At 35.3% G+C, this 24,441-nt stretch overlaps 1 protein-coding gene across 2 annotated transcripts in view; it reads right to left on the bottom strand.

The window, feature by feature from the left end:
- The window catches only part of LOC123679805 (protein tiptop), a 211,383-nt gene that overhangs the window by 28,177 nt on the left and 158,765 nt on the right, over positions 1-24,441 (bottom strand). Inside the window, exon 1 of one of the 2 annotated variants that reach the window (XM_045617297.1) lies at positions 9,880-10,133. The exons of the other annotated variant lie outside the window; for it this stretch is intronic. Within the exon in view, the coding sequence (XP_045473253.1) occupies positions 9,880-9,949 (70 nt within the window). The 5' untranslated portion in view covers positions 9,950-10,133. Of the gene's footprint in view, positions 1-9,879; positions 10,134-24,441 lie in introns of those variants that run through there. 2 annotated transcript variants of the gene reach the window in all.

Genomic DNA, 24,441 nt, shown 5'->3' with positions numbered 1-24,441 from the left:
ATATTGAATGAAATATATTCATTTGAGTGATTCTCGATTAAATATGCAAATTTGAATATTTGGAATACGATATTTTTCCTAATTGTCGAATTTATAATAAGCAGAATACTTATTATTTTCTGTATCTACCTGCTGAAATCCAAGGTTTTGCAACTTTTGCTCTCCTAGTGTCATCGGTTGTTTCACGTCGTTTGGCGCGCTTCAAGTTTGTTTTCCGAATTTCTGATATATTTAGGGTTTTATTTCAATATATTTTTAGTTAATATGAAATGTTGATTCACGATGGGACATAAGAAGTGCATTCTTCATGAAGAAACTCGCGAATTGAGTGAAATATGGTATCACTGATATGTTTTCATTTCCGCGCGCTTCATGTCAAATTTGATAGTTCATGTTGGGAACAAAATTTGCTTACTGAAAATGACATATTCTCCCTCTATCTATGTTTATTACTCTGAGGGTTAAATCCATATTACACAAGGGATTTTTCTCATAAATTTCTGAGCTGATTTCTAACTGATGTCTGGCACTCTGCTTTTTTATACCTTTTTCAAGGCTAGTTAGAGAACTGCAAAGCTTGAAGTGGTTTTTGGGGATATTTTATTTTCTCTTCATGAATATTTGAGTTATCGATATTACTTACAATACAATACAATATTACATATTTTATGTGAAGAAATTTCTGAGGCCTGAAGACATGCTCATTTCAAAAGCTCGCTCTAAGGCGCAGAAAAAGACAAGAAAAATGCCTAGGCTATGACATATTATCTTACCCATGATGGAATGATTTAAATTCATAGATCTTCAAGAGATTTTTGATTACCATCAATGGTTAGAAAAATAGAAGGAAAATCATTCCATGTTCATCTCAAAGAAATGAATTACTTGTTGGGAGAAGAATTGGTTCAATTTGTAAAGAAATGCTCTGGCCAGAGTTCTCTTTACAAAGGTTGAAGATTATTTATACAGAGAAGCAGAAGATTAGAGTAAATCGATTGATTGTGTTCATGATGGAGAAATTGATAAAAAATGCAGTTCCAATAGCTAATTTCAGATGGAATAAATGAGGGTGACTCCAAAGATTGGCAATCATAAGATTGATTGTCGCGTTTTCGAGGTTTGCAGTCGTCCGGATTTTAAACGATACGATGTTTAGCTTAAAATATTCCGTTTTCCCCGCAGTTCTTCCGAATTGGAAACATTCTCCTTTATTCTTGACAGTCCCCTGTCCAGAGGAGGATTTCATTGAATATGTAATGGTCCCGAAACTGTCGGTTGAACTACAAAACTGAAAAGTAAATGTCTCTCCCTCAGATCTACTAAACACCAACGGAAACAACGATTTTCTGGGGAACTGAGGTATATTGGACAATTCAGACAAGTCGTGGTAGGCTAACGGACTTCCTCGGACAGTTATTGAAACTTGAATACGTCATCCTGGACAGAAGTCCTTTCGAGTCAATTTAAAAGCGGATTCCACATGATGTTTTTTTTGCTGTTCGTTTGAGAAACGTTCGGTTCTTGCAATAAGCGAGAGAATTATAAGTGGAGGAGTATATTATTCACGAGGGTGAATAATATAGATTATGTAGGATGTTTTTTTTCGAGGTATATAACTTTAAGTTGGCATTACTGTTCAAGATGGCGACCGATTTAACAGCTGTTAAGTGATTTATTCTCAGTTTGATTTGGCAATTCATCATGAATAGACTCACGCCTGAACAACGCTTGCGAATAGTGCAATTTTATTTCGAAAATAATGGTTCTGTGCGGAATACGTATCGCGCATTTTATTTTGTTTAGCGATGAAGCGCACTTCTGGTTGAATGGCTGCGTCAACAAACAAAACTGCCGCATTTGAAGTGAAGCTAATCTTCAAGTGTATGTCGAAACACCGTTACATCCAGGAAAACTGACTGTTTGGTGCGCTTTATGGGCTGGCGGAATCATTGGTCCGTACTTCTTCAAAAACGATGATGGCCAGAACGTTACAGTCAATGGTGATCGGTATAGAGCCATGATTACTATCTTTTTCATTCCTGAATTGAACAACCATGATGTCCAGGAGCTGTGGTTCTAACAAGACGGCGAACCATGTCACACAGCTCGTTCCACAATCGATTTATTGGAAGACACGTTTGGTGACCGCCTAATTTCACGTTTTGGACCTGTGAATTGGCCTGCAAACTCTTGTGATTTAACACAGCTAGAGTACTTTCTGTGTAAAGTCATTGGTCTATGCGGATAAGCCACAAACCCTTGACCATTTGGAAGACAACATTCGCCGTGTTATTGCCGATATACGGCCACAAATGTTGGAAAAAGTCATCGAAAATTTGACGTCCAGATTGGACTACATCCGAGACAGCCATGGCGGACATATGTCAGAAATCATATTCAAAATGTAATGTCACAAGATTATCTTGCAGATAAATAAAATTCATGTCAATCGAATAATCCATCGTTGTTTTATTGCAATTTAAAGTTCTATAGCTCTAAAAAAAACACCCTTGATAACTCATGTTTTGATGAACCAATAGAATCCGTGAATTTCCCACAGTTACGTCGCGTCGTATGGATAAGTGAATATACTACTTGACGACGTGGTATAATCGTTTCGGTGTTTCCCCTCCTGCCATATTGTGATTATTTCCATAGTAACATTCTTGGGCGTTCAACAAAAAAATAAAAGTCAAGCTCAGTGAAATGTCATTGTATCATCAAAATACAGTGCTTTGGTTATAATTATTGAAATTATTCGTTATATAATCGTAACGAATACCAACTCGAGCAGTGACAATATATTTCGATTATACGGACCTATTCACTAGACGTAGTTCGCGCAACACCACTCCAGCTGTGCTCTTGTGTTGTTTCGCGAACTGCGTCTCGTGAATCGGTATATAATCGAATATTGTCTATGCTCTTGTGATACTATAACTGAATATTCGAGTAGGTTCACCTCTTATAATCGTAAATAATGATCGAATTCATCCTGACAACTTTTTAAAGGACAATCGAAGCACCGGGCAGGATTTTACCAACATTGGGTGATGAGAAAGAATGGGCATTTCAATTTTTTTTTTCAATATTCGAGTTACCAAGTTCAGTCATGCAATAATTGAACGCATGGGTATTGGAATTCTCGCTCCTTCGTCTATCGTTTTCGAATTTCGCATTCGTGATGGAATAGGAGCTCATTCTGCAACTTGTTTTAGAAAATAGGTACTATTTTGATCCTTTGTTCAGATTTGCCTAATCAGCTACTTTGCAGGTGTCATAACTTAGCTAAGATAATATTATAAATACTCAGATATGTTGCTTTCATAATCAATTTATTTATTTATTTATACGGACAAGCCATTTTACATTATAATAAAGAATATAAAAAAATACTATTCAAAACACAATATCAAATATAAACATGAATTTCCAAAATTCTAGTTACCAATTTTCATGCAGTGATCAGTGAGAATTTGTATTAATTGTTCAGAATATCAATGTTTTTTTCGCATAAATTATTAATTACTATTATTTTATTGAAAATCTTATTACTCTCAATGTATGAAATAGAATTTCTCACATGTATATTATTCTCTAAGAGGATTAGTTTTCGGATTCTTCATATACTATCATCTAGCTTATTTTCACTTAATCTCTAAAATTGATTCTACTGCCTTGATTAAAAAAAATTATGGAAACCAACTTCTTTCTAGGATAACAAAGTCGAACGATATACTATGAAGATATACCCATTCCTATTCGAGCAATCCTTCGAGGCTTCCAGCCTACTCTGAAAGCAAACCGGTGACGAATTAAAGGTCGATTATAAATCACACCCTTAAAATTCACGAAGGCCCCCGCAAGAATTATGGCATTCTTCTACGAAACTTTATTAAACATACGGCCTTTAAAGAACGCTCAGTCGCAGTCATGCCAGCAATAAAACATCAACTCCTGCGAAGAGTTGATACGTTTGAATGCTGCACATTTGTCAAAAGTTGATATTAAATTCGGAATGAGGTTATGTGTCTTTTCGGGAGGCGGTCCCCGATCTTTCGGGTTTTCGTTATTTAGTGGCCCCCATAAATCATGCTTTGGGTCACTGATTAATGAGATAGGCAGCTCTGTGAGTCCGATTTGGTGCGGCTGCTGTTATGCCCCTCATTTTTTACGCAGTTTAAAATAGTTTCCTATATTTTCGGGGATTCCGGTGGGTGGCGGAGATCTGGAGGGGGGTGGGAACGAAGAAAGGGACCTCTACCAATATTGATGGATGTTTTTCCTATTCGACTGAGCGATGAATAAGACGTAGGAATGATCTGTGCAGTATATTTTTATGTATCATGATCAGGTAGCTGATGAATGGAGTGATTTTTCTCGACCAGATCAGGACATTTGCCACTAACTAACTATAGATGATACCATTCCACGAATACACCATTTGAGTATCTTTTTATTCAAAACATCTATTAAATTTTTTGCATCAAATTCATCAAAACTCAAGATTTTCAAATTAGAACCTATATTTTTCATTATTTCAGTCGATTCTACGTATAAAATAGTCAGGGTTACTTCAGCAAACACTATACCTAAAATAAATACTTCAAGACTTATCGAAAAAGAGCTTTAAATGAGGAAAACTGCAATTCCTAACATGGGAAGTAGTCTGTGACTAAAATAGAAAGAAACTAAAATTCGATGTTTGGACAAATAAATTTGACTAATTTTTCGTTGGGATTGTTGAAAAATCATGAACAGGTTTTTCCTTTGTTCCCATAAATTAACTAGCTTGAGAAACCACTTCATAAATTATGGATCAAAATCTAATAATATTTTCTACGGAAAAGTCTAACTAAAATAGTTTTGAATCTCTGAACAAAATGTCAATTTTCAATTAATAGATGGTACGAATCATCTATTTCATGAAATATGCGATAATTACCGAAAATTTTGCTTTTGAAGTGCCACGTTGCCAGTGACCCAAAAAAAATCGGTAGCAAAGGAATTTTTCATCGTTCCACTTGCCCAGAGAGTGCAAGAGCAGCGACAGATTGAAGGCACGACAGTCGCCTGAAAAACGCAATCCGAAGATTTATGGGTGCCTGGAACTCAATAATCATGCTCAGGAATTTGAAGTGAGACGTGGCCCAGTTAATTTCGTCGGACGCTGAGTGACACATTGCGAATACACAAGATTTCATTATGTGGGCGAGTCAAGATGTTATTCAGTTCAATATCCAGAGCGTCCCTTGTCCCCTTTATATATATACCCGGACCATCAGACTCCACTCTTTCTAACGGAGGTTCATTTGAATGCCGGAATTCGAAAAATTCAACCTCCTGTCTTATGCGCGTTTTTATAGTCGGCCTAGTCCGGTTCATCGAAAATGCCGCTACTGGATTGATTTGAATACACGCGGATTTTTTTCGGCTTTTCTCAACCTCATTTATATGATAATTTTAAATCTTACAGACTATTTCGATTGGTTTCATAAAAACGCTGCAAATTTTACATTATGGTTTATTGTTTTGAAGTCGAAAAATATACCATAAAAAAATGCAATAATTAATGTTATTCCGAGTTGTTCGAAACCGAGTAATAAACATAGCTAGATGGAACAAATGTCATTTTTAGTAAGCAAATGTTGTCCCCAATATAAAATAGTCACCAATTTTATAATGAATTTTAACAATTTCAATCTAATGGCGTAGTTTTCGCTTGTCATATCTCAAAAGATGACAGATTCGAAAGTGACAGTTGCCCAGATAGCGGACTATTCGAAATGAACTCGCTTATTGAAAAACAAAGCTTCCTCAACCTAAATCGAATATAAAAAGTAAATCCAACTTAACGATATCAGCGAACATCAATATTATATAAACTCAATTGTGGAAATTAATATCAAACTGACAGATCCGAGGCAAATCGAACGGACTCCAACCAGGCCACGTGACTGATGCGTATATCGACAGAAATTCAATTCGACTCGATACTGCGATAAAATTTTCATTTAATTAACTGGCATATAGCGAAATGAACAAAAATCAGCCGCGTCAAATTATAGAACAATATTTACGCTACGAACCGGCTATATAGGAAAAACAAAAAATAAAATATATTAAATAATGAATAAACCATCATTAATTATCCCCCCCGGATCCAGACAGCCATCCATTAGTCCCCTGCGCTATGACATGCAGGTGACATATTTCACTCTTCCACTCCCTCTCCCCGCGCGCGGCCTGCTCCTGCATTGATCTGGCCGGCCAGGGCGAGGAGGAGGGGGGTGAGATGTCTCGTCACCGGACACGGACACGACTGTCATACCCGTAGACGTCCAAAGCGACAGTTCTCTGGAAAAGAGGAGCTCTTGCTCCGTTCCTCAATCAATAACAGCAGACGAGACGTCATGTACAAGTCGTTATCTCGCTGAAGAACTCGCGACTCCCTGCATCTGACACATTCTTGGAGGAGTGCTGGGCGGTTTCTGCGATTCGATGCACGATTTCGCGGAGAAATTCATCCGTTAAGTCGATTGGGGTGGGGGGAGCATGGTAAGCGCCAGGGTTTGATTACGAGCATATAGATCGGGAAATCGAGACGGTTTACTGGTTGAAATAATTCGGTCAGGAATTTTCTGGCACTTGTTTATGTGTGATTTTATACAGGAGAATCAGAATATTTGAGTCGGAGCGGTCACCCATCCAGATGTTGATCACACTGGGCTCTGCTTAGCTTTCAAATCGTAAAGGGGGAATTTTCTCGTGGAATGTCTATACATCTTAATCATTCCTATTCAGGTGCTACCGTAGAGTATTAAACATAGAGGAAGTATACGCAATTTTTACATGTCCCCAACATGGTTAGATTACGTTGTCGGATTGTGATATATTTTCAAATCCACAATTTTACTATGTCCTTATGAATGTATATTATATGGAATGAAATATATTTATTTGAGTGATTCCCGATTAAATATGCAAATTTGAATATTTGGAATCCGATATTTTTCCTAATTGTCGAATTCTCAATAAGCAGAATTTTTATTATTTTCTGTATCTACCTGCTGAAATCCAAGGTTTGGCAACCTTTGCTCTCCTAGTGTCATCGGTTGTTTCACGTCGTTTGGCGCGCTTGAAGTTTGTTTTTTGAATTTCTGATATATTTAGGTATTTATTTCAATATATTTTGGGTTAATATGAAACGTTGATTCACAATTGGACATAAGAAGTGCGTTCTTTGTGGAGAAACTCGCAAATTGAGTGAAATATCGTGTCACTGATATGTTTTCATTTCCGCGCGCTTCATGTCAAATTTGATAGTTCATGTTGGGGACAAAATTTGCTTATTGAAAATGACATATGTTTCCTCTATTCATGTTAATTACTCTGGGTGTACTACATGTCTACATAAAATCTGACAAATAATACCCCTTCAAAAATCATATTCAATTCTTGCGATATGACGCTACTTGACCCTAAAGGTCGAGTGGTAATAGTAATAATAGTAATAAAATATATTTGTACTTAAGCTGTTTACAAGAACAGATGTACACGTCAGTCATACATAAAATCAAATTAAAATCTATCACACATAAATTCTTCTACGGAATAATAACATTTAGCTATAAGGATCCTTCGGACAGCTATTTTGAACTTCCTAATATCAATGGTACTAGCACCTGCAGATTGTCTACGTAGCTCACAGATGGATCTGTAAATCATTGAAAAAAAATCGAAAATACTTCATTGCCTTTAGTTATATAATGTTTTTGTTTCATAGGAATAGCATCAAAAATGAGGTTGTTACGATGATTAGATGAAAATGGAGAATTTTCAAGTTTCGATCAAATTCGAAACGAAATATGGACATACGGTTTTCAGTTTCCCTTGTTTCTCTAGTGAAAAATATGCCATCAATATTTTCTCTAACACCTATAGTTCCGGAGATCCCAACATCAAACATAAAATTTGAACCACCCTGTATATATGAAGGCCCAGCGTTTTTTTCGCAAGTGCCACGTATTAGCGAGACAGTCAGATCCCTAAAAGGAAACAGGTGACTAGGGTAACAATACCCTTCCGAAGGACTTGATCCTCGAACTCGAGGTGTATGTGAAAGGATAATCCCGACAGCGAGTGCTGCAATTGGCGCTCCTCACTATGAACGCGTGCCAACCCTTTGACACCGATGTCATTTGTCTGAAGTCCCCGCTCTTCACGTATGAACCTTTGTAGAGTCTATTTATTTGAAGGATCAGATAGAGGGTGAACTATCTGGAGAAAAAAATGGTGTTTTGTAGAGGAAGGTCCTTTCTGTGCCTAATAATAATGAAATAATGGAAAAGTGTATTAACGGAAAGAAGAGATCAGAGAAAATACCTACAGTAATAAAACAGAAACTAAATATCTGAAGATTTCATCATCGAAGTATGTGATAGTACCTATTTCTTATAAATTATCTAGCGTATGCGTCTTTTAACTATTTGCTTTGATTGAATTATTTTAATTTTCACGATAAATTAGTAGTTAGTAAGTCCAACAAAGTGATGGAACCATTCAGGTTTTGTAAAACTCGCGTTCAGACTTGTAGAATTTAAAAAAACAAATTTGGAATTAAAACTTCATTCACAAATAGAGGGAGAAGTTAAGAACGACAGGTAGAATTTTTCTGTTGAAACTACAAAGACTAAATTGAAATATTTCGTTCACATTTGTGGTGGAATGATGAAACGTCACCAAAAATTTGATTGATTTATATCTCTGTGTCAGTTGCTGACGTTGCTGATCAGTTTTTACGATAACCAAGTTCTAAGGATTCTAAGGGTTCCAGGGATAATTTATAACAAATCTCAGAGTATCCTTCGAACAACAAGACAGTTAAAGGCAAAAAGAGCATTTTATGATGGATAGCTCCATATTTTAGAATTCCTGTCGATATTTCTGTCACTTTTTGAAAAGATACTGACATGCTCGAGTTGGTCATCAGTCAGGTAGATAAATATAACTTCTTGACTCGAATAAGAACACTTCGAAGTCTACATTTCAAACAATCGAAAACTTCTGATGAGCGAGGGGAATCTTATTAGAATTGTGAATTGAATGGAACTTTTGATATCCTTTCATCATTAACTGGTGGTGCCATCTATAAATAAGTACTTAGAAAACAAGTAAATAAACCACTGACAGATGTTACTACGAAAGTTACAATTGAGATTTTCGATATCGAAATCAGGAAATTATGTTGTTTTTGAAATGCAAAATTTGTCACATTGTCTTTACTCAAAACCTAACTAATAATACGAAGCGTTTACATAATTTCCTCTAGAACATGAAATGAATAAACTCAGAGGAGCTTATAATTGACGCAACTAGATTTTTTTAAAGTCAAATAGAATTCAAATAGAATATAGATACAAATATGCAATTAAAAATATGTAATACTAACATTAAACGAATTTTCACGTCAAAATTATCGAAATTTCAGTCAAATAATTTATTAGAGATCGAATTGTTTATCCAGGTAAAATAAATAATAGAATCACAAATTGAAATAGATCGAAATGAATTTGACTGAATTTTTGGAGAATTCATATGAGTTAATAGAAATGTTGAATGTTTTGATCTCTACTGTACAGAAATTTGCTTTTGTGCACAAATAGAAAATTCTAATCGAAAAGTAACAATATCTCCTAAAAACTGTAATAAAACCATGAAATTCCTACAATTCAAATCTGCTAAAATCATCCAAACCAAAAAAAAATCAAAACCTGAATCGCGTTCAAATCATAATCCAACAACACAATCCAGAGTGGCGGTAAAAACATAACATCCAAGAAGAGACAAACATGCAAAACCAACAACAAAAACACTAACCTCCACGTAACAAACTCAGATACTTCGCGAAAACCACCATGTGATTGTACAGAAACTGATCGCACTCCATGGCGCACTAAAACGGACGCGAGGGCGCAACCACCACTGCCGGCATTCACGGACACACTGTTTACAAAAGGCCTAAGCGCCCCTGCCGGCCCGAAAATTCCCTACTAACCACCCCTCCACTGTCGGCTAGTCAAAAGTCAGTGTATGAGTGGTTGGGCCTTCGCTTCCCCTCTTCCGGAGAAGAAAATGACATGGGACAGCAGCGCGTCCTATTCTGTGACGGTGCCCCCTCCTGACGAGGTCCGCAGATTCATCTATCTGTCACTTGCAGGACGATTCGGACGTGTCACGTCAACCGACGGAAGGAAATAAACCTTCTGATCTAACTCGGGCACATCGGGAAGATTTTCACGAGGAGGGGGGGAGGAGAGGCGATGTGGGAGGTGGGGGAGTAGATATAGACAGGCGATTTGTTTTTGGACGGGAGGGGAATGACTCTTTCGCTGTCACTAATTCGGGGAGATGGTTTGTGAAGTGGTTGATTGAGGGGAGGAAAGAAAAGGGTTTGGATTGTTTGTCGCATTTTTGCACGGTTTTAGTTTTACAAGTGTCATTTTTTCGCACTAGTGCGGTAAGAGTTGTTTACTATACAAGTGGGATAAAAGCATCATTATTATATGACTGTGTAAGTTGCAAACGAGTGCAACACGAATTATGTATGCTCGCGAATATATTAATGATACATTATCGCACATGTTTAGTGGAACGTTTTATGTACGACTTCTTCTTCTTCTTCTCTGACTATTTCCCTCGTTGCAATTTTGAACTAAAATTGGTTCCTAGATGAAACAACTGTATAACAACACCTGTCAACATTTTTTCCCAGTTTACCCGCGGGAAAACTTGACAGGTATTGTCGCCAAAAATTACAAAACCTTTGATAACAAATAACGTTAGCCTTATGAAATAGTTTTGTCAAACACCATTCAGGCATCTAATTTGAAATTTGAAAAAATAGAATGCAAAGTAATATTCTTTCAAAATAAAAAGCATTTGTTCAGGAGCAAAAATCCTCGTTTTCGACTTGGATTTTTGTTTGCACCAACTTCTTGTTGAAATATTAGGTAAGTATACTTGTAGCGATGTTTTTTCGATTTTTTTTCGGAAAAATTAGATAGATAATTATCGAAGAAGAATTCAAAATGAGAAGAAGCCGCAATTTCTATGTGGAGTAATCTGTGACTTCCGGAAAACAGAGAAAGAAACCAAAATTCAATGTTTTGATAACTAATTTTAACATTTCATGAATTTGTAATCAATTATTTGTAATTGAATATTTTATTGGTTTGTGGATTTCTCAACAATCCCAACGAAGAATTAATTAAAATTCATGAAATGTCTAATTAAGTTATCGAATACGTTTCTTTTTGTGCTTTCCGGAAATCACAGACTATTCCACACAGTTAGATTTGCTCTTTTTTCTCATTTCAAGATTTTTTTGATAACTCTTGAAGTATTCATTCTAAATATATTGTATAAATAGGGTTTGCTCAAGTAAACCCCTCTTTTTATACGTAGAATTCACTGAAATAATAAAAAATATAGGTTCCAATTTGAAAACCTTGAATTTTGATGAATTTGAGTTATCCAAGTTCATGATCTCCTAAAGAACACCCTTCATATTTTTGGTCCAAACCGCAAATAGTCTTTTGATACTAGGTATTTGCAGAATCGAAAATGAAAAAGGTTTTTTCAGAAGAAAAAATTTCTGCAGAAATATTGAAATAATTTTCCTAGTCGCTATCATTTTTTTAGAGAATCCCATCAACTCATGAACCGCCATACCCAGGGTATGGCATATTCCTAAAATTTTCATAAAGAAGCCAACTAATGATGGAAAAATATACCATTTGATTAAGAAAGTAGTAGTCTGCTTCCAGTTTAACCGGAAGTTGTGAAGCATATGTCATTTTTCAGTAAGCAAATTTTGTCCCTAACATGAACTATCAAATTTGACATGAAGCGCGCGGAAAAAAAATTTCAGTGATACGGTATTTCACTCAATTTGCGAGTTACTCCTCAAAGAACGCACTTCTTATATCCCATAGTGAATCAACGTTTCATATTAACTTAAAATATATTGAAATAAATACCTAAATATATCAGAAATTCATAAAACAAACTAAAAGCTCGCTAAACGACGTGAAATAACCGATGACACTAGGAGAGTAAAAGTTGCCAAACCTTGGATTTCAGCAGGAAGATACAGAAAATAATAAATATTCTGCTTATTATAAATTCGACAATTAGGAAAAATATCGGATTCCAAATATTCAAATGTGCATATTTAACAGGAATCACTCAAATGAATATATTTCATTCAATTTAATATACATTTATAAGGATATAATAATATTGTGGATTTGAAAATATATCACAATCCGACAACGTAATCTAACCATGTTGGGGACATGTAAAAATTACGTATACTCCCTCTATTTATGCTTATTACTCTACGTATAAACCGAACTATTCACCTACCGACCGATTAAAAAATCAACTCAGCGAAACACACCGCCGCCGAATCAAAATTCCACCAAATCAGTTTAAACAGACATCGTTTTTCCCTAACGGCCTAACGACCGAACGAATTTCCCATCGGACGGATCGATGAAAGATTAACTGCAGAGTCATATGATGCCATCAATTGATACCCGCCCGAATGTACCTCAAATAAAGCTCAAAAGTCCGACGTTTTAACCCTTCCACCTTTATGCATTTCTGATGGACCAGGCCTCGGCCGAATTGCGGAGGCCGAGCGCGCAAAGCAGCCCAGTAAACTCGTACTCGTTATGCTCGGGACTGCGCTAAATCAATTCCGAATGAAGTATTGTTTGATGGCAATAGCTGTATAAATTATGAGATCATTTCAGTGGAATGTACTGATATTCACACAGGTGTATGTCGTTCATCATGTTTACTGTTCCACGACCGTTTTTAAACTGTTTTTATCCGCCGTGGACCCGATCGGATTTACGTTTTACGCATATACATATATCGCATACGTGTACTCTTCAACATATTTGATTTCGATTACGATTCGATTTGATTCATTACGTTTGACGAGGTGTGGCATCGAGTTGGATGGGCATTTAAATATCGACTGTTTCCCTCGTCTTGAGAAGGATTACCACATCGTGGTTTTTCGCGTATATAAGTCAAACTTTAGTACTAGGGACCGCTCTGAAATTCTGCTGGATCAAAATTGCGGGATTCAATATTAAAATTGCATATAAGACAATAAAACCACAAACGTCTTTTGAAACGTCCCAGAAAGCAATAAACCACTCATAAGTTACAGACGAAGATGTAACACTAGTTACTGCTGAAACTACATTACGATTCATTCAAATTGGAAAGTCATTATAACTCGACATCGAGTGAAGAAATGGTTAAAACTTTATATTCTAGGATAAAAGAGCGCCGTTTATTAATGTCAAGTATGGTACCGTATTTAGAAGACCCTGGCAAATATTTGGAATTTCTGAGATAACAGTCAATGTCTACAAATGGCCAAGAAGATACATTTGTACATCATAGCAAATCAACATTACGAAATGAAATTAAGAGTTTGATTGACAGGTTGCAAATAGAGATGTCTTCAGAAGACAAAAAACAATCCCAAATCGAAGACCATTTCACTTATGCTGATGAGGATAAAGTACCTTCATCCAATCTAGCAACTAGACGTGAACCATCGCCTTTGAATTTAGAACACGTACTGCGTGGGTACCAGAATCAAAGGCTTCTTCTATGGCTGTGCGAGCATGAGTACGAACAACACTTAACCAGTTATTAAAACGTGGAATGACCCTTTTTGATTGCAGACGGAATAGGAGTACGGGTACATACTTAGAAGCTGTTTACAATTCCGACCCTCGACTTAATTTCCACCAAACACAAACGCTCAATTTTGAATAAGAAATGGTTTCTAGTTGGAAAAACTGTGAGAAAGCACTTGTCGGTAAATTTTTCGAATTTATCCGAAGAAAAATTGACAGCTGTTGCCATGAAATAAACTTTTTCATAGCGGGAGTTTTTTTTTCGAGGTATATAACTTTGAGTTCATTACTGTTCAAGATGGCGACCGATTCAACAGCTGTCAAGTGATTTATTCTCAGTTTGGTTTGGCAATTCATCATGAATAGACTCACGCCTGAACAACGCTTGCAAATAGTGCAATTTTATTTCGAAATTAATGGTTCTGTGCGGAATACGTATCGCGCACTACGACCATTTTATTTTGTTCAGCGATGAAGCGCACTTCTGGTTGAATGGCTACGTCAACAAACAAAACTGCCGCATTTGGAGTGAAACTAATCCTCAAATTTATGTCGAAACACCGTTACATCCAGAAAAACTGACTGTTTGGTGCGCTTTATGGGCTGGTGGAATCATTGGTCCGTACTTCTTCAAAAACGATGATGGCCAGAACGTTACAGTCAATGGTGATCGGTATAGAGAGCCATGATTACTAACTTTTTCATTCCTGAATTGAACAACCATGATGTCCAGGAGCTGTGGTTCCAACAAGACGGCGCAACATGTCACACAGCTCGTGCCACAATCGATTTATTGGACGACACGTTTGGTGAACGCCTAATTTCACGTTTTGGACCTGTGTATTGGCCTCCAAGATCTTGTGATTTAACACCGCTAGACTACTTTCTGTGGGGCTATGTAAAGTCATTGGTCTATGCGGATAAGCCACAAACCCTTGACCATTTGGAAGACAACATTCGCCGTGTTATTGCCGATATACGGCCACAAATGTTGGAAAAAGTCATCGAAAATTGGACGTCCAGATTGGACTACATCCGAGACAGCCGTGGCGATCATATGCCTGAAATAATATTTAAAATGTAATGCCACAAAGTTATCTTGCGGATAAATAAAATTCATGTCAATCGAATAATCTATCGTTTTATTGCAATTTAAAGTTTTATAGCTCTAAAAAAAACACCCTTTACTATAGTATGTTCTAAATAACATAAGACTGGATTTTAATTTCCATCCAAATATGATGAAGCAGTTGTGCCAATTACTGACGATCCAATAACCTTCAATTGCAAGTGAAATTAGCCTAATTTGTTGAAATGCAACAGACCATGAGAATTGATCGTAATGGGATCTTCCTTCTCCATTTTTCATCCATTAAAAGTGACACTCGTCAATCAAAAGTCTATAAAAAACTGTATCAAAGTGTAGAGTATAATTAGATAGATCAATCGATAAAGCATGTTTGTTACTTGGAGGATGTAATCATCAACATTCCAAGGGTTGTTGACATGAGTATTATGTAAATCAAATATTTTATAGTATCGTTTTAATGTATTCAAATTGATTCTTTACGACTTTTATTGAGCTACTAACAGCCTCACAGATCATATGGTAATGAGTTTGTTAAATACGATTGAATGATATATTGGGAAAACTAATTTATCGAACTGTAAAAATCACTTGCTGCTGGCTTAAAAACAAGCTACAAATGAATATGGAATATCCATGAAAATTTAAGAATAAATCAAAAAAAAATTTCACTATTAAAACTGAAATATATTTTTTTGTTTTTCGTTGGGAATATTACCAATATTGATTACTATAAAAACTTGTATTCGTTCATCGAATCCTAGCGAAATATTATATTTTCACCGAAAATTTATTCCGAATAATTCTGTTTGTCCAAAGGAAAATAATAGCGATGTTGAAATGAAAATCCAACCCTCGATCTCCCTAGGGAAAGTCTTACCATAACCATTGGGAGTGTCTAATGGGGCGCGAAGGACACAACTACCCAATTTTATTGTAGTTTCTTCCCATGGCAACAACCTCCTTGTTCATGTTTATTGGTCATTTGTCTAAATGCTCAATCGTCTAATGTGGAGTAATTCGAACAATAAGATTGTTACGGTTATTGCGAAAGGAAAACTTTTAGGATCCTTTGAGAAATAGAAGAGTATTCAGATTGCTTTTAAAATCTTCATTCTATGAGTGTGAATTTGTTAGAAGTTGAGAATGGTCTTCTATGAATTTTTTTTTTCTTTTAGTTCGAAAAAAATGAGGTTTCCACTATTATTAATTTCGAAAAGTTCATCATTGCGGAAAGTCCTTATTTATTAATATTTTCGGAATGGAAAAAAATTAGATTACTCTTTTATTGAAGAATAAATATAAACAGAATAAATTTTCGAACAATTATTCCTTTCTTCATGTATTTTCACATAAAAATATTATACAAAAAGGGTTCTCAAAGGCTGAGATTTCAATTTATATCAAATTAAAAATAGGGACGTCAAGATGTATTTGCACTCTTGAATGTGGTAGAAAAGGATATCAAATCAGAGAAATGTATAAGATTATTTCACTCATCCTGAAAAGTGGTGGCATCTCAAAAACCTGAAGGGAGAGGAGTCGTCAAACTTTGACAGATCAATTATAGTTTTTGATTTTACAACCACCCATTTTTATGGTGTTTTCACATTATTTCTTCAAACAATAATCTACATTGCAGAATGTTTTTCGCAAATGAATTGATGATATTTACAATGGACAAAGCACAGATATATTTTCAAAATATTCGTAGAAAAAATACTACGAGGTAATTCTTTTGAAAAAAAAAATCGAAAGTGACCTAGGTAACTAGCCTAGGTGTTAGCATAGTATAAGGAAAGGATAGTAAGCCAGTGTGCTTTTTTCGATTTTGTTGATGTTGAGCGCCATCTACTTGTACTCAATTTTTACTCGAATTTTACTGTCAAAAATTGGTCCGTAAAGTGGAGCCCTGTGAAAAAATCGGTGTTATTTTGAAGAAGTAAAATATTTGAAATAGAGTGGTCAGAAGATTTCCATATTTTGATATTTTTTCTGCTCTGTAATAAGCATTTACGCCAGTGGCGTGTATTTGTGATAACTTAATAATAACATAAAAATTGTTGGCAATGTCATGCGACCCCTTTTCAACCACGCCATTGAATGAATTATCGTATTATTTCTGCGCCATGATTCAGCGCTATCTATTATCGAGTTACTTCTCCAAATTCAAATCCAACTACAGTAGCGACCCCTGGTGACTATTTCCTTGCCGTCAAACGGCGGTTGGTTTACTATCCTTATACTATGGTATTAGGTAACAAGTTCTTTAAAATGAAAGCTCTTATTGATATAGTATATTCTAAAACTAGTTGCAGAATGGGCTCCTATTTCAAGACGAATGGAATTGCCTTCTGCAACAGTATTAGGCGATATTTTCTCTATATCAGTCAAGTTTTGTTAAATATTGCCGAAATTCAATGAAAAATTCAGATTTTACATCCTAGTGACTTTTGTATTGTCTCTTGGCAGTTGGTGTGACTGTTACGAAAATTGACAGATTACGGAATGTGAATTTAAATCGTACGTTTCGAATTTTGAAACAATTTATGATTACGCATTAAATTCGTGAATTATGTCTGACGAAATCGATTCAACACCACCAGAATTGAGAGCAATAGCGAATAATGTTGCAAATTATTGCACTATATCCAAATTATATTATGTTGACAATTGACGTGTGTTGGAATTTGATCATTACAATGCTGTAATGAGTTCATTACAGCACTGTTTTTACTACTGTAATGAACTCATTACGATACTGAAGTAGAAAAATTTCTTTATGAGTTGATATCGTAATGTTTTCGAATTCAATTAACAACAAAAGTTTAGAGATTTCAATAAGAATTAAGGATTAATTTCGAATCGAGCGATTCGAAAATTTGTTTATTCAATATATCGCAATAAAAATAACAATAAACCGAAATTTCCGCCATTCTCGAATATTTATTTCGTAAATAATCAACTTACAAGAATTCCCCACCTTACTTGGTATAACCTATCAGCCGCGGTATCTCCAAATGGCAACAACAATCCCGCAATCCATTTGAATTTCTTCTGCCAACAACCCAATTCCGTTGAGGTTGACAACTGGACTGGTGATTAATTGAAATTTAAAGTCGATCCTCGAACGTGTATTCTTGATGGCTTTTCGAAGTTCGAACATTTCTCGACCTACCGTCATTGTTTTTCGCTCCGTGATCGACGCCACTCATCGGAAATATTCGTCCTTGCGTTGTTTCCTGTCGATCGAACGGTGATCAATGTTAATTATTATTGATTAATTTCGTTGACTGACCGGGCGGTTCGTTCCTTAATGATGGTGTGGAGTTTGCCCCCGCATCAGCAATGGCGAGGAGCACCTTAACTAGGGATTCACGGCTTGACTTGATTTTCAAGCACAAGTCAAGTATTTACTTATCAAGTAGCTTTATATTTATACACCATGTCGGTAAAGTATGGAACAAATTCATTTTAAGCTTAACCGACCATTTTAAGAAATAATCCTGAAACACGTCGATTTTTGATTTTAATTTACCGTATTTTAAAATGATAATCTAATATAAAGGGGGAATTACTTTCGAGTAATGACGTCAACGTCATTTTTCCCCCATTTCGTCTCGATTTTCCGATTACTCTAGCTGAACTGATTACAAAAATGTGTCACATGTTGATTCCAATTGGTACAGGGTGGACAAAAATACAATAGTTTTGTGTGTGCACATAAAGTAACGCGTAACATTCTTCATTAGTTAAATTAACAATATTATCAAAAATACTTATTGTCTAGCGGCAATTAGTTTGAATGTAACACCCTGTAGTTTGTTACATTTTTTGATTAATAAAAATGAGCTGTTTCCAAACATGTTTGGTACTTGTGGTCTAGCAGACAGAATATGAAAGAAATTATTTCTTATCAATTTGAAAAAAACATAGTCGTAAAGTTTTTTGTGAAATGTCATTATTTGTTTATTGCCGCTAGACAATAAGTATTTTTGATAATATTGTTAATTTAACTTGTTACGCGTTACTTTATGAGCACACAAAAGTATTGTATTTTTGTCCACCCTGTAACAATTGGAATCAACATGTGATACATTTTTGGAATCAGCACAGCTAGAGTAATCGAAAAATTGAGACAAACTGGGGGTGTTCCATTGAAAAAAATTACGGTGACGTCATTACTCGAAAGTAATTCACCCTGTATATTAGATTATCATTTTAAAATACGATAAATTAAAATAAAAAACCGACTGTTTCAGGATTATTTCTTAAAATGGTCTGTTTAGCTAAAAATGAATTTGTTCCATACTTTACGGACTCAGTGTATAATTCAAGTACTTGAATCATATCAAGCTACTTGATTTTTAGCAGTTTCATTGTGTAGTGTCACATAAATAAAAAAAATGATGAAATGAGGGAGGAACCTTGCAAAAAACACTTTTATTCATTAAACTCATCGTATAAAAGAAGCGAAAATATCAACTTATTTGTAATAGAAACATAAATTAAATCACTATAAATCATAACAAAATAAAAAATAAAGTTTTCTAATAGAAACCTCCAGGCTTTGTTTGATTTCATAATTTTCTATCCAGGATCTAAGACAATGAGAAAACTTATAGATTTGTCGCCTAACCTATTGCAGGTTTTTGTAACTGTAAGAGCAGCTCTGGAAAATTGTCTTCCAACAGGAGCTGACGATGCTGGCGTTGATAAAAAATCCTTGGCCATTTTGGCGAAGTTTGGAAAGATATTTCTGGAACTTCCAAAATCTACCAATAGATTTCATAGAAATGTGAGAAAACTACTAATAAATTCACACTGGCGAATGCTTGAGGCTCTCGGCGCTTGAGGAATCCCCTTATTTAGTTTAAACGCGCACGAGATTGCAGAAATATATGCCGTGCGATGCGTGCATATCAAGCTCAAGTAATATCGAGTAGCTTGATATCAAGACAAGCAATAAATATCTAAAATCAAGTCAAGTCAAGCTCAAGTACGTAATTTTTCACGAGCTCGATTTTCAAGTCAAGAAGTGGTTAAGATGTCAAGCTACTTGGCTTGATGAATCCGTAATTCCAAGACAAAAATAAACCAAATATATCATAAAGACCAAATATATCATAAAGATTATTGTGAAGGGAATGGACACAAAGTTTAAAATGTCAACTAACTCGGCTTGATGAATCCCTAATCGCAAATATTCGTCCTTGTTGTTTCCTGTCGATCGAACGGTGATCAATGTTAATTATTATTGATTAATTTCGTTGACTGACCGGGCGGGTTCGATTCCTTAATGACAGTGTGGAGTTTGCCCCCGCATCAGCAATGGCGAGGAGCACCTTAACACAGCCCTGAATGTTATTGGGGGCCTCATTAGGTTGCCTTCGTGGAAGAATCAGATTACGGGACGGCTTGTCAATCAAGCGGGAACGTAAAATCGAGATAATTGAAATTGAAAAAAAAAAGGACTACGCCACCACTGACATATCGTCTGAGGAAATTTCATTTCGATAAGCCAACGACGTTTTTATTTTAATTTCCGAGATTGCCGCTCATTCTCGTTTCATTTTATTTCCCTTTTATAGAGAAAATCTCAGATAAGAAAATCTGCCAATCAATTTGATTTAATTTTTGTCAATAGAATACCTTCCTTTTCTTTTATTATAAAAAATTTGAAAATTATTGTACTAAATTTGGTAAAATAAATAACATTGATTGATTGATTGATTGATTGAACATAGTTGCCTTCGAGTGCGATACAGCGATTATAGCGATCTTCCAACTTTTCGATACCATTTTTGTAGTACGATTTGTCTTTCGATTCAAAATAGGCCTCAGTTCCGGCGATTACTTCTTCATTGCCGCTAAATTTCATTCCAGCGAGCATTCTTTTGAGGTCTGAGAACAGGAAAAAGTCGCTGGGAGCCAGATCTGGCGAATACGATGGATGCAGAAGTAATTCGGAACTCAATTCATGTAATTTTGCCATTGTTTTCATTGATTTGTGACACAGCGCATTGTCTTGGTGGAACAGCCCTTTTGTCTTCAAATGCGGCCGTTTTTTAAAGATTTTATCCTTTAAACGATCCAATAACGCTATATAATAATCGCTGTTGATGGTCAGGCCCTTTTGAAGGTAATCAATGAATATTATACCTTGCGCATCCCAGAATACTGATGCCATAACCTTGCCAGCTGACTGCTGTGTTTTTCCTCTCTTTGAATTCGGTTCATCGTGTACAGTCCACTCAGCTGACTGTCGATTCGACTCCGGAGTGAAATTATGAATCCATGTTCCATCCATTGTCACATATCGACGCAAAAATTCATGTTTATTGCACTTAAACAGCTTCAAACACTGCTCAGATTCATTGACCACTTGGTGAATTCTTGTCCAATTTATAAATCTCATGTTGGTTTCCAAGCTATCCATTCAGTTTCAGATTCTTTTTTAGAATGGGTCGCAATCTTCAAATCAATATGGAAACTAACATTTAGTACTCCTTTTTGCTTCTTTTCTTTTTGTTTTAGGATTAAATTATAAAATCGTCAACCGTTGGTGAAGAGAAAGAATGAAGAAAATTTTGTTTTGGATAAAGAGAAAGCCCTTCAATATAAATATGTCAGCTTATTATAACGTAATACACAAACGTATACACAAACCACTCACTACATCTATACGAGGAGACAGAGTTTTTCCTGAGGTTTTTATCTGTGCTCTTGTATCATACTTTGAAATATATGATGCCTCGTTTACATCTACACATGCTTTATAGTCAATAATTTTTTGTATTGCTCTATCTCAAAAGAATATATACATATATACAACAAAGAAATACAATATATTCCGAAACGTTTCCTTATTGAGTGCAACCTGCTTATAAATGCTGAATTGCTAATAACACAAGAAATGATATAGTAGCTACAGCAACACAACAATTCTCCCATTTCCAATACCTATCCAATTAAATTATCAATTAATTTGCTTCATACACTATTCTGAAATGCAACAAAGGAATAAATTGCGTCCATTTATTCATATCGAACTCAAATCGGGATTAAATGTTGATTCTCTACCTGTTCATTTTCTTGATTCATTCACCAATAGCGTCGTGGGGACCCAATAAAAACCAACGTGTAAACTGATTATATTCACGTTTTAGCAATCAATTCTTCCCGTAACTTCACTCATTCCTGTTAAGAAACACGGAGAAGGAAGACCATTGAGCATACAACAATTAATAAAATATTTAGGTAATTAAAATGTCGGGAGATAAGTAATTTATGTACCCGCAGTAGGAGGCCATGATTTACAGGCCCTCATGCTCGATAAAGAGTAAAATAGCCGTTTATCTATAATTGTAAATTGATTGAATGTTAGCTCTAGTTCTATTCCTACGTATACCTGTTCCGTGCTTTTTTATGAGTGTAATACAGCTATTCATTATTGAAATGCGTCAGTATCATTGGGAACAATTATATGAGGCTTCACCATGAGATTATACTAGAAAATATATTCGTATGATAAACCATAATAAGCCTTAATTGTGATGAGCCTAAATGCATAGCTAATATGATTGTGGGAAAAACAAGAATAACAACTTCCTAGTTACTTCTTTGACTTTTTCATATTATCCTTCAGTCATTTCAAAGATTAAAGTATCCATTTTGCCAAAAAATACAACATAAATTATGAAAGCACTTACGAGGAATAAGATCATGTAATTCTGCTTCAATATACATATTATTTAATTCAGCCTCCTGAACACAAATCAGCAAATGACAAGATTCGACCTTCTATCCCTTTGGTGAGAGCTACTTGAAACATGGCAGAAGAAATTTTACATTCAAATTGGCCAATTTCAGTTGAAAGAGATCTATTAATTAAAAATCGACATTTTTTCCTCAGAAATTAATGATGAAATGATTCGAATTGATTAAAAACACACAAAAATTTCACCCACTATCTCTTTCAGAATCAAACAACGATTTTCAATGACCAATTATACTTATTTAGCGATGTTTAGTTCAGTTGATATTCCGCCAAAGTGAGAACAATTTGTCACCACATCTCGACCACTACAGAATTCACTCATTCATACACACGTGTTTCAAATAATATATATTTATGTTAGCCTTATAAAATATTTTCAGCGCTTTGCAACTCAAAATTCCATTTGCAACTCGAAATTGAAGACATATTATTTGCACCTTACAACCGACAAGGTGAATTCCGACAATATTTCATCTCAGCAAAAACTCTGTCTCCCCGTATAGGTGTAGTGATTGGTTTGTGTATTTTTCTACAGGATAATATGACATATATATATATATATTGAAGGGCTTCTTCTTTATCCAAACAAAATCAATTCCATCTCTGATTTTCACTAAACGATGAGGATGCATGTATTATAATTGAATCTGAAAACAAAAGATGAAAGAAAGTAGTAATGAATGTTATAGTTTTCCTTATATTGATTCAAAGTTAGTGACCCATTCTAAAAAAGAATCTGAAACTGAAAGGAAAACTTGAAAATCACCATGCAATTTATAAATTGAACAAGTATTCACCAAGTGGTCAATGGTTTCTTCTACGCCACATATAAAGGGGCTTTCAATAGAATGTCATTTGAAGAGCATACTATTGCAGTCCTTAGTCGATTTGAAGTACACCAAATTTTCCTAGGAAGATTGGAACCTAGAACTTTCTTCGAACAATCAACGTTTAGACATTACAAGAATTCTATTCCGAACGGTCAAATTTTCTTGTCACTAAGATACATAGAAAACCTGGTGTGTCTACTTATACCTGTAAAACTTTCAGACAGAACGAGAGATTTTTCAGATTCATACCTACTTGATTTCAAACGATCGCGTCTGTTTCAGATGGCGCATACGTCGTATATATTTGACATTTCTTTCGATTCTCGACTCTCGTGACCTTTGAGAATAGAACAATATTATTTTAAATTCTATGCTTGTAAGAATCTTCCAAACTCTGTCATTATATTCCATTCATTTCATTAAAAATTTTATAGGAATTTTATTCGAATTGTAATTTATTGTGAAAGTTTGTAAAGTCTAAAATCAGTATTTCATTTTTAAATGGCGTCAGGCAGACAGCGAAAAATTTCTGAAGAGCAGCACCTTACAGAACTCTGGTGAAGCAGAACACCAAAGCAACAGGTGGATATCTCAAAAAGTCTGAAACAAAATCGAATCAGTACACACTGATGCAAAGAATCCGTATGCATCTTACTTGTCACTATAATTAGATTGAAGGAAACTATTAATCCATAGAGGTTTACGTGACTCTTATCTGGCAGTTCTAGTATCTGGGAGGTAAGATACAATTGAAAATAAGTTCGAGTTGAAATTGAATTTATACTTCTTTCTTTACTGCAATCTGTCTATGAATATGAGGCATAAGCAAATGTGACAGCACTGGTAATCAATGTGAAGGTGTGAATCTAAAGGATACATTAATAGTTCTCATAGAAACGTTAAACTGTACATCAATCTTATGAGCATGAGCACTTTTCTACCAAACAGAACAACAGTATTCAGTAGCAGAAAAACCAAGGCCAAAGCTGCTGTACGGAAAGTGTTGCCCACAGC

Source organism: Harmonia axyridis, chromosome 5 (assembly GCF_914767665.1).
Source record: "Harmonia axyridis chromosome 5, icHarAxyr1.1, whole genome shotgun sequence".
Lineage (NCBI taxonomy): Eukaryota > Metazoa > Arthropoda > Insecta > Coleoptera > Coccinellidae > Harmonia > Harmonia axyridis.
Note: the sequence above shows the minus strand (reverse complement) of the source record. Positions and strands in the feature narration are given on the sequence as shown.